This window comes from Camelus dromedarius, chromosome 2 (assembly GCF_036321535.1).
Source record: "Camelus dromedarius isolate mCamDro1 chromosome 2, mCamDro1.pat, whole genome shotgun sequence".
Classification (NCBI taxonomy): domain Eukaryota; kingdom Metazoa; phylum Chordata; class Mammalia; order Artiodactyla; family Camelidae; genus Camelus; species Camelus dromedarius.
Window position 1 is genome coordinate 16,995,734 of NC_087437.1, and position 12,481 is coordinate 17,008,214.

The 12,481-nt window shown below is 33.4% G+C and overlaps 1 protein-coding gene across 1 annotated transcript in view; it reads right to left on the reverse strand.

Annotated features, from left to right (window-relative positions):
- Positions 1-12,481, reverse strand: part of STAG1 (STAG1 cohesin complex component) — a 326,413-nt gene that overhangs the window by 21,057 nt on the left and 292,875 nt on the right. Inside the window, exons 23-26 of the mRNA XM_031440349.2 lie at positions 8,737-8,829; positions 6,579-6,753; positions 4,747-4,886; positions 1,876-1,977 (exon numbers count right to left, since the gene is read on the reverse strand). Of these exons, the coding sequence (XP_031296209.2) occupies positions 1,876-1,977; positions 4,747-4,886; positions 6,579-6,753; positions 8,737-8,829 (510 nt within the window). The remainder of the gene's footprint in view (positions 1-1,875; positions 1,978-4,746; positions 4,887-6,578; positions 6,754-8,736; positions 8,830-12,481) is intronic.

The window sequence follows — 12,481 nt, forward strand, 5'->3', positions numbered from 1 at the left end:
TCCTCTGCCAGCTACCAATGCATTTTTCCCATTCTCTTCATGGCAAAGATCCTGAGAAGCATTGTTTACATTTGTTTTCTTCACTTCCTCATCTCCCAGTCTCTCAGTTAACTCTAATCACACCACTTCATTGAAATAGCTCTTGTCTTCTACTATGTCGTCTACCTTTTTGGTTTTCTTTAGCATTAGATTGGCCTGAAGTACTGTGCCATGATTGGAAACTGCACTTCTTCCAGAGATTTTCAAATTTATTGACAGGTAATTGTTTATAAATTCTTAAACTTTAAAATGTTTTTACAGATAATTGTAAATAGCCTTAAACTTTAAAAATGAATAGAAAGAATACATTTCACTGTACAAGATTCAAAGAATATCAAAGTAAAAGTTCTCTTTTCTCTTTCCCACTATATAGCATCTTCTCTCCAAAGGTAAACAATGCTAAAGTTTAAAAGTCTTCTAGATCAATTTAGATATATTAATATAAAGTTTTAATTTTTACATAAATGGTACTGTACTACATATTTTGTCCTGAAACTTACTACTTTTCACTTACTATTTTGTCTTAAAAATCTTTTAGCTACTTCAAAGTATCAATTCATTTAATCATTTCTCTGTTGATGGACATTTAGATTACTTCCAATTTTGCAATATAACAAAGAATGCTGCAGTAAAACATTTTTTACATATACATCTTTGTGCAAACCTGCATGTATCTACGTAGATACCTAAGTAGCAAAAAAACTGGTTTGAAGGGAATGTAGATCTTAAATTTTGAAATATGTTGCCAAATTATATTCCAAGAAGGTAAGAGCAATTGTTTTCACAAGGGACCTTTTCTTGCCACATTTTAACAATCACTGGTATTATCAATCATTCACCAATCTGTTCAGCAGTAATAATAAATGTCTCCTTGTTTCAATGTGTATTACATTAATTAATGAAGTTATGCTTCTTCTCATATGTTTACTGGTTTTTAAGACTTCCTCTTCTAAAAAGTGGCTTTCCATTTGCTTACTTTTGTATGATGTTTATTCACCTTTGTTACTGATTTGTAGGATTTGTGATATATGATTAAAAATATTTTCCCACAATCTGTCATTTGTTTTTTCATTTTGTTCAGAGTGCTGATAGATGTTTGTATCTATTAAAGTTTATGTATATCATCAATTTTTTTATTTTGTGGCTTCTCTCCTTAGTGAAGAGTTCTCTACTCCAGGATATAAATATATCCTTTTATTTTCTTATAAACTTTTAATTTTTTAACATTTATATATAATCCACCTAGTAGTTAAGTTGGGTACATGTTAGGTAGGGTTACAAAGTTATTTTTCCAAACATACTGTCAATGGACCCATCACCATTTTTTTAAATAGGCCCAAACCTTTCCCCACTGATTTGAAATCAGACCTTTATCATAGAACTAAATATATACATACATATCTATAGCCATCCTCCCCAACCCCACTAATCTTTATATTAACACTAGGCATTTACTAGGAATCCTTTTAGGCAATATATGTGACATATTTTCTTATTTGGATACTACTGTTGCCCCTTCTGTCATTAAACACTTTTAAAATGCATTTTTATATTTTTCTTTTAAAATGGTTACTTTTTAATATCCACTTTGGCATTTCATCTGGTCTAAGAGTAGACCACCTTAGGATTTCATCTATTTGAAATGGGAATTACAGGATTATCTTCCAAAAGAAAAGACATGTAAACAAGTTTTGTACCAGAAAGTATCCACAGTAATGCACTGATATAACGGCCTAATTTAAATGAGGTAAGATACCTAGCACATAATAAGTACATGGAAATGCTCAATAATAATAATAATTCTACTCTAGATCTCTTTCTTTTCAAATTTCTTACCTGCTGTAAACTGAGAATGAGGGTCTTGGCACACTGAATTTTATCAATCTGCCTGGTTTTACTCAGTGTTTCCTTAATGATATCACCATAGTCATTGTAATACTGTGGGGCAAGAAAGAAAACAGCTTTAAAATTGTTGAAATTTCATGAGGTAAAGAATAGGTTAGTGAAAGAAATGGAAAGGTGAGTACACGGGTGTTTAATTTTTCATCTTAAACCTAATGAGGTTAAAAAGGTATTGTCTAAAATTAAAGAATACACATTTGGTATTTAAGATTATGAAATAAATAATAAAAAACCCAAGAAACTAGGAATTTCGAGAGAAGAGGAAGTAATACAGGTGAATAAAATTCCTCATTCTTTACAACATGGATTGAACAGTCACCATTTAAAAGGTAACAAATCAAGAAACAGAACTTTGATAGCAACTTCTGGAAAAACTAAGACCAGACAGTTAAAATTGCTTCCTTCTGGGGAGTGGGCCTAAATAAGGGGAAGGGCAGATTAGAGTAACAGACTTAACTTTTCATTTAATACTTTTGCATACTATCTCATTTCCCCCCACAACATGGCCTATATTATACTATTACAATATAAAAAGTAAAAACACCGACTTCGATAGTGATTGAGAATGATTCAACTAATTTCTTTATAACTCAAATTTTTGACATAGAATTTAAAGAATTTTCCTTGTGAGTAAGTAATTAGGAGAAACTTTATTTGAAACCATTAAACCTGGATGTTATTTCCAAGGTAAAGCCTAAAACCTATAACCTATGTAAAGATGTGACTATATTAGCCTGACCCTGGATTTTTATAATATTCAAAAAGATGAGTATGCTTCCATGATGTGATGCGTGAAAAAAAGAAAATATCTCAAAAGAATCATCCTTTTGGTACAATTAAAAATTATCTCAATGCAGAAAAAAAGAGAAAGATATATGCAAGCACTAAAGTGGTCAACAGGCAGATCAACAATAAATTCAGAGTTTTAATGATCACATAAAGAAGTGAGGCAAAAAGCCAAACAGCCAAGAATATATAACAAAGAGCTGTAAACAACTATTAAAATGCAAACAAAAAGATTAAAGTGTATAATGAACAAAGATGTGTAAAAATTGCAAAGGATGATAAAAGGTTTGGATAAAGCTCATTTCTTGAAACCAATGCAGTATTGTCAAGGAATGATAAGGAAAAAAACTCGGTAAAGCTCATACTCATCCAACCAAACCCTGTTTAGACTTCTGGAAGCCTTCTCTGGTTGCTCACTTAAGTCAGTCTCTCTCTCTGTTGCTTGCTTTGTAATTTGTACATCTATCACTACAATAATCATGCTGAGGCTCTATGGTCCAGTGCAAAGAGCTCAGCTTTAAAGCTAGACAACTTAAAATCAGATGCCAGTTTTTGCTCCTTTAATAGTAGCGTGACCTTGGAAAGTTATTTAATCTCACTGAGCTTTAATTTCCTTATCCGTAAATATTTTTTCCTACCTCCCAGGGTTACTGTAATCAACAAAGTAATGTAAAAACCTTAGAACAGTATCTCAAATATAAATGGCATAACACATAGGCAGCTATTCATTATTAGAAAGTTTCATTTTATTATGTTTACATATCAGTTTCTCTGTTAATCTGTAACCTCCTTAGCGCAGAAATCATGCCTTAATTCTCTTGCTACTAACACAGTGCTCATCACATTGCAATTGTTCAGCAAAATATGATGAATGTTACCATGTCATAACTAGAATTGTTATTTCACTTATTATTGCCTAAACATAAATAAATATACAAGTGAATCAGTAACATACACAATATTCTGAACAGAAATAAAATACTGTCTCTGACATGAGAACAAGGTAAAAATACATAAACTGAGAAGTGTGCCTATTAGGCTATATCATAAAGATTTTTGAGCACTGGTTTTTTTGAGGTTCAGGAACAAAATGGAGCTCATGGAAAGGAACACAGTCAGGAAGGTGAGTACCTACCAAAAATCCTGTCATATGAAGAATGGTTTGAAACCCTTTGACATCTCCTTACTTCTCTCAGGAAAAAATTCCTAATTTCTCACACAGCACATAAGGTCTAACCTGTCAGCTTCTTTAAATATTGTCTCTGATTCCATTCTCATAAACAATCTACGTTCCTATACCAAATTACCTGCATTTCCCCTACAATTCCTATTCCTTTGTGTCTTCATATGTGAGGTTCAACCTGCCTACATATCCTCTCACTACTTCTTTGCTTGACTGACTAATTTATGTTTATTACCTCAGACTTAGTTCAGAAGTCACTTCTAAGCAGTTTTCATTAATCCTCATATTTCTTAAAAGTTGGGTATCTGATTTACATATTTTCAGGAATCCCTATAGATACCTCGATTACACTGCATAAATGCAATTATCTAATTATTTGACTATCTCCAGCTTTAGACCACTTTGAAGCAGGAAGTTAAAAAAATCTTTGTAACTTTAGTGCCTCGCAGGTGGCATGGTACACAGTAGGCATACTTATAAATCTATCTGAAGAGATGTCTTAGGGAAGATAGATTAGCTTTCTTCCATAAGAAGAGTCCATGGCCTCATGAAAGTAAAAAGGCATTCTTTCATATAAATATAAGGAACTCCTACCTTATGGAATTGATATAATGGTACAGAGTGATAAAAAGTTATATAAAATAAGAGAAATTTTAAATATATCAAAACATCAATAAATCACAGGTAAACGCTGCGAATTTTAGCTTACGTCATCATCCTTTCATTTTTAATTGAAAACTTATCTGCCACTTAGGTGGAAGAAGAAAAATAAGAATATGAAACTATATTATCTTAATAAATACCCTTACCCATAAAAAAAGAATATGAAACTATACCTTCATGTAGTGTTTAAAGATGTCTGCAGCTGCATGCATGTCAACAATATCATAAATGATAAGTTTGCTGAAGGCAGCAAGTAGATTCCTTCTCTTATGTAAGGCCTCAATTTTATTAGCTTCATCTTCTTCATCACCCTCTAACCACAGAAAACAAATTAGTTATGAACTATGGCCCTTTATCCAAATGATCTACGTAATAAAAACCCAGCTTATAACTTTACAAATAGATACAATTCAATGTTAGAAGGGATAAAAACTCTGAGTTCTACTGATTATTTTATGGTACTATATTTAGTCACGCATTTCTTAAACACTTAGTGGGCACTAAGGTTCCTATATTCTAGGAGGCTGTCGTAACAAAGACTGAGTAAGATAAGCAAACCATATATAGATTTTTTTCTGATACTTTTGTCATAATATTGTTGTCTGTTTACCTTAAAAATGCTGTCTTTTCGTTTTCAATATTCCTTATGTGCTAATATATTTCCACAGAAAAGAAATTTCTGGAAATTTTTAAGACATAGCGGGAAAGTTTTCTTTTAGATAAATATACAGGGAGTAATGGAAACTACATGGAGAAGTTAGTTTTCAGTTCTTGTCCTAAACATGGTTACAACTGTAAGCTGAGAAATGAAGTATATTTTGTAAACCATGTTATGTACATATACATTTTTTAAAAACACTTTATCAAATACTTTCAAAACAAGTAGTGTTTATTCCTCATTTTAAAGATTCTCAGGCACTCTTGCTTTATTTGTTTCTAATCCTAAGAAGATTTTATCGTTTGAGGCCTTGTGGAGAAATTTAACACATTTGCTTCAGGCTCTGTATTGACCCTCTTATGTCTTGGCCCGCCTTTTATTAGGGACAGTGTTCTTTTCTTCCCTTCTTCACATGTGTATATATTCATTAAAAAATTACTCTCAACTTCTCTCTTCCTTTTCTACTAACTGGTCCTGCTGTGAAGTATTAATGCTTTGAGAAGTTAGAAATCTGTTTGCTTAAGACAAGTAGCAGGTAAATTTGATCTCCTGAGATTAATATGGACTCATAATAAAGACACTTTGTTTCACAGTCCGGTATCTTCTAAAATGTCCTGTAGAAGAACATTCTAATAGCACCAAATAGATCTGTAAATCTGATAGGTCACACATCTTACTTTACAGAGCTTCAATATTCTATTTCACAAATAACCCATTCTATATAATATTTATATCCAGTCTAATTTTGTTAAGCTTTCATTCTGCAGGCTCAGCACAATTTTGACTGATGAGTTTGAAAACATTCTTTTAGCACTTAATATCTTAGAGTCATATTTTGTTAACTTCAGTAATGTATGATGGCCACTCACAAACAGAAAGGAACTCACTCTCTTCAGAAAAACTGTAAACCTGGATGTAGCTCAATTAGAAAAAACATCTATCCTACATACACATTTTACACATGTGGGAAACGACAAATGTGCACAATTATTCACTAGAGCATAGTTTTTAATGGCAGATTGGAAACTAGCCAAATGTCACTCAATATGAGATGAATAATATAAATTAAGCTGTATTTAAACAAAAAAAATACTATGTGGCTGTTAGAATAAGGGAGTTCTGTATATAGTGATGTGGTAAGACCTCTAAGGTACTATGTTAAAGGAGAGATACTTCACTGTGTATATTTTTATTCTTGTTGGTTTCTGAACTACATGAATGTATTATTAACTTATTTTTCACAAGAGAAATTTTAGTACATTTTAGGATTGAATTTGAATGTTTTTCTTTTATCTTTTGGAGTTGGTAAAACAAAATCAACATTGATAAGATGACAGCTTCAAATACCCATGCTCTGGTTCTCCTCATCTTGGTCAATGAAAACATGATCCATCACAAAACTGAGGAGTTCAGACTGAAGTCCTGTATCTGGATTAAACACCAAAGGCTGAAGGCCCTCCCTGCCACCTGTCATTAATTGGTGGCTAAAAATCATCAAAAGATCACAGAGTAACATGAAAGCCTGGAATGCAAAAGAAATTCATTAGTAAAACATTGTACAAATATAGCTATAACTACAAATAGATGCTAATGAAAATATATTAAATTACATACGGTTCATTAACAGTATCATAATAGAAATCCTGAGTACTTAAATTGTAGCTACTTAATTTTCAAACATAATAAAATTATTTTTCTCATTGCACACTAGTCATATTTAAGACTCCCCACTCTCCTAAATAGAACCTATTTCTTTCACTTGGCTGTATTAAAATAGTTTAGAGGTTTTGACTTAAACTTAGAAAAAATGAGTTAAACTCAACTCTGGAAACACAAAATTGAAATAATGAATTAATCACAGGTTAGAAATCAATCATATACTGCTTAATCAAAAAATAACCATAAATCTTAAGACAAACTGTCTAATTCAACAAATTACAATGTAGTACTTTAAATCTGTAAGGTACTATTTTGGATTCTTCTGAAAAAATCTAATGTAAAACAAAATTTGGAACAGTAGGTTAAAACTGAATTCAAGATCATTCACATTAAGAATCAGTAACTAAAAGCTTCCCAAGAAATGTTATTGCATATAGTAACTTTCAGTACATATCCCCATAGAGAAAAGTATGATTATGTTCTAAATTTATCCTATTAAATGGATGTTATAAAATAAACCTGTGCCATCAATTTACTGAAATTGAAAGATTTTCTTATGGAATAAATGAGGGCTTTGATACCTCAAAACAATCCACTCATTTCCCTCTAAAAATTTATTCTATGGGAAAACACAATTTTGGTATGTATTTGAAGATGGTATGTAATACGTGGCTGTTCACCTTCAGCGAGAATCATGGCAGTTCATGCTCTAAGTACACGATCATGAATACATAAATTTAGAGTCACTTGAAAAGAGGAGAGCATAAAGGGATCCAGAGAAATATATTTTTTTAAACTGAGGCTGTACTTCTGGATGTCACCAAACAGTGACGATGCAGAAACACAAGTTTTTGGTTTAAATGTGCTGAGCTAGGTACTTTGAGACAGCGCTGGTTGAGTTCAAAATGTTCAGAGAATAAGGTTTAGGAAAGACCATCTCTGCTTAATAAAGAAAACTTAATAAAGAAAAGACCTGTGATAATCTATTTGTAAGAAGAGACAGCAAAGGGTAAGTGCTATTGTACTAACTAGATACACACTGTTTTTCTAGCCCAACATCATAATAAAATATAGAACGGAAAGGGTAAATCTGTTTTATATAAAAGTACTTCCTAATAGAATAGTATATTTAAATTGTTTACAAAATTACGTCATGAAAATGATACCGCTTTGGGCTCCACTTTGACTCTCTTTGGACTACACCCCTCCCCAAGGAGTGAGGAAGCAGTCTGTTGGACCAATGGAATTTGCTCACCTGCATCCCTACTTCTACACCACTGTCCAGGCATAGGGATTCAGGAATTCCTTGCCTTAACAGACCTGATTCTGCTCTCAGAGGCTGCACAGGCCTCTCCCTTAGGCACTCTGCATCCCCCGTGTGTACTCCTAGGCCCCAGTGTAGTCAAGGAGCAGCTGTTTGAGGGAGTGATGCTGACAGAGTTTGGACAGGTGGGCTGAACTGTTCACATGTGACATGTGGGCAGTTCCTCCTGGTGTGGGAAAAGAGCTAAAGGTGAGATGAGAAGAAGGCAGGCCACATGACAGCTCCCCAACCCTCCAAATTCTGGCACAGAAGTCTTAGAAATCAAGAATTCTACATCTGAACCTGGGCTTCCAGGCCATTATGACAGTATACTTGTCAAGGTACAAAGACTTATAACACGTTTGTTAGCTGCTTTATAATTTAAATATTTAGATATCTATACTCTTGTCCCAGGTCCCAAAAATGTTAGAAACAGACCTTCATGCTAAGAAGTGCTATAAAAAATTGAAGATCATCTTCTCTCTGTTCTTCAATGCATTTTGAGTTATTTTTATTGAAAGCTCTTAACTGATAATTTCTTACCTGTTCCTTCACTGGAGTATTAACATTAGATAGGCACTGTTGGCAAACAGCCAAAAAGGATTTCACTGTTTTCCTCAAAACCAACAAATCGTCCTGTAAGACACATTCAAATTTGCAAGCATGAAATATAGTACCCCAGAAAACTGATTCAGAAGAAATAATAAATGGAAAATAGTCAAATTAGCTTCTTGTTAAGGAAATTCATAAAACCAAATTCACTGTTGGGAACCAAGTCATACAGTTATTTCCTAGTTCTCCTAATGGAAGGGTCAGCGAAACTAATAATCCCAAATAGTTCTATTTAGCTTTGGAATGCTCAGTATGATTTCCTCCAACATATTTTCCTTTATAAATATGGTTTACTTAGGCTGATACTAAAATTGTTAGTCATTCCTATAACAAATACTAGCTGGTAGTAGAGTGAGGGAGCATGCTGAAAAAATCAATTAAGCAACAAACGTGTACTGAATTTCTCTCATGTTCTCAGCACTCTGCAAAATGTCTAGGGGAAAAAGAACTTTAAGATAGTGTCCATGTCCTCAAAGAGTTAACATCTTAGTAGGGAGTTAGACCAATTAGAGTAATTAAGTGTTCAATTATTTTGTATTAACTCTAACGGTAGCAGACAGAGCCGAGCTGGAGGGAGCTTCATAGAAGATAATTTTTCATGTAAGGTGAGTGAATAGGATTTAATTAGATGGCCATATAATATTTGATATGAAACATCTGAAAAGTATAAAAGGAAATTTAAATTTATTAAGCATCTATAATGTGCCAGGTACTGGTTTGAGGACTGTTATATTAATTTATTATTTACATTGATTAGAAGTAGTTATTATTAGCAAGGGTTTGAAACCAGGACTGATTGATATCAGAGCTCTTATTCTTCTCATTGACTAATGACCAAGATGCCGGCAGGTAATTCAGTATTATATTCATATTTAAAACAATAATGAAGAGTAATTAAATGAGCACAGGCTGATGTAGAAATCACTTTTAAAAAGTACTCTATGAAACTAAAATTTAAGCTACTCTATTTTGTACAGATGACAGTACTTAATTCTTTTTGGGATCTTTACACCCCAAATAATGATACTTAAAAATTATAAATATATCCTCTAACTAAAATTAGTGCAGTATTCAGAAGAAGGAATAAGCTTATATTGTGCAGAGTAGTAAAAAGGACACTGCCTGCAGAACTTTTAATGTTCCTGAAGATGAACTTCCAATAACCAAGCCTCAGCACTCCCTGCCCTTCTTTAATTTCAAAGATTCACAATGCACTAGGGGAAGGAGACAAGAGAACAGGCAGCTGCAATAGGATGTAAGGAGTGCTATGTTGGAAAGCCTAACCAAGAGTCAAAGGTAGTCACAGAAGGGTTCCCAAAGGGACATGTAAGCGGAGTTCTAAACAACAACTAAAAATGACCGACCTGTAAGGAAAGGTGTTTCAGAGGGCACAGAATGTTCAAAAGCCTGGCGGTGCTTTTGAGAGACTGTTAGTTCACTATAGCTGGCGTATAAATAGAGGGAAGAGTGGTGAGAGAAAAGCGGAAGAGTAAAAAAGGATCCATTTCTACTAAAAGGGAAGACTTTAAAATGCCATGTTAAATCATTTGGCCATTATCCTGATGAAAATAAGGAACTACTGAATAAGGATTTTTATCAGGAAAGTGCTCAAATTTAAAGAATCATATTCTAGGCAGAAGGGAGAATGATGTAGAATAGGGAGACTAGTTAATAGTAAAAAAAACCTGCTGAGGGCTTATTATATAGCAAATACTATGTTCTAAGGGCCATAAATTTAAGTCTCACAATCATGCTATGAAGTAAGTGGTGATATGCCTATTTTACAGATGAGGAAACTGAAGTTCAGAGAACATACAGATTCTAAGAGACAGGGTAAGGATCCAAAACTAGGGTTATTTGACTCTGAAGCCCATACTCCTAATCATTATACTTCTGCACATATGAACAAAAGCCAAAGACATAATCTAAGATGAGGGCCTGAAAATAAAATACTGGCAGTAAAGATATAAACAGAGTGAAAAGAAATTTAAGCAGCAGAATGGACAGAATTCAGGAACTAATCAGAACAGGGGATGCTGATGTTAATCCTAAATTTCCAGGTAATTGCCAACTAGATGGATTATAGTATAAGTCATGGAAACAGTTAACATAGAAACAAATGCTAAGGTGACACCTTTAGAGATGATTGTCTGAGAACCCTGAAAGATATCCAATTGGAGATGTCTAGTAGGCAGCTGGATGAGTTCAAAGTCCATGGAAAAGAATTTGAGCAAGAATAGAGATTTAGGAGTCCGAGGCATTTAGATGGCAACAGAAGCAATGGAAGTAGATGAGATTATTCAAGAAGAACATGTAAAGAAGGCTGACAAAAGTATCCTGGGGAACACCAATATTTAACAGATGGATGAGAAAGAAAATCATATGAGGAAATAGAAATGGTCTGAAAAGTAGAAATAAAACCAGAATATGGCATCCCACAGGTAATGAAACAAAGTATTTTAAAATGAAGGGAATAGTTTAACAATGACAAGTGCCACTAAGACAAAAGACAAGATAAGGATTAGAAAGTATTCCAAGGATAAAGCAACCGAGGTTGAGAGAAATCTTGGGGAGAACACTTTCAACAGAATTAAAAGGTCTAAAGTCAAACTGCAATGGGTTGAAAGGAAGATAAGGAAGACGGCAACTCTTTCAAAAAAGTTTGTAAAGAGTCAGAGAAAAATAGGATGGCTGCTAGAGAGGTCTTCTGGGGTGTTTGTTGATCTTTTTAATAGAAAATATTGGAGAATGCTGAATAAATAACTGAAAGAAAAACAAAATGCAGGGCATACTACTAACTAGCTATGTGATCTTAGAGAAATTATTTTATATCTCAGGATTGCAGATTTTAAAAATCTATAGACAAGAGGGTTGAACTATGTGTTCTCTGAGATTCTATGGCATTCTATGATTCTGTTGAATTAATCCTAGGCACTCAAATGAGAACACAGAGGTGCTACCTGGTAAACGTCATATTCAAAGGATGAATGTTCACTGTTCCACTGTCAGTACCTAGAACAGTGCTTGGCACAGAGTAGGTTTTCAGCAAATATTTGTTGAATGAAATCTAAGTATAACATAATACAGATGACACCACAATCCTAGGGACAAATATGTAATGTGTTCATTTTATCAAACAATAAATAGAGTCAAAAAGTGATGCTAGGAGTTTATTAATGTTCCTTTATTACCTTAAACTTCAGGTTTGTGTGCAATAAGAAGCAGTCTAGGGAATCAGCTATCTCTGGAATTGGAGGCAAGATTCCTTTAAAGGTCAATCATAAAATAAATGTGTCTCATGTAAAATGATTACTTGCCAACTCATCTGAAGAGCTGCAAATTTAACATCACAACTAAGTAAGGAACCTACTGATGAGCAATCAGCAGTAGCATTTTAGGAAGAAAGTGGAAATGGGAAGCAACCAAGGAAATAGAAGCTAAAGGCCTTCTTTAGCACTAGTTTAGCCTAGATTTGGATGCAACTTAAATACTGAGTGCTCAAGAAAGTTAATTTAATTGGAATTAGTTAGATTTCACTGAGAAAAATATAAATACCAATAGGTTTAGGTAAATAGGCACAGATACTATATATTTAACAGCATTAGCTAATCTCATCTGGTAAATCCCTTTGAACAGCTGGAAATAGAATTTAGGTTCTTTTGGCTTTCAGAATATA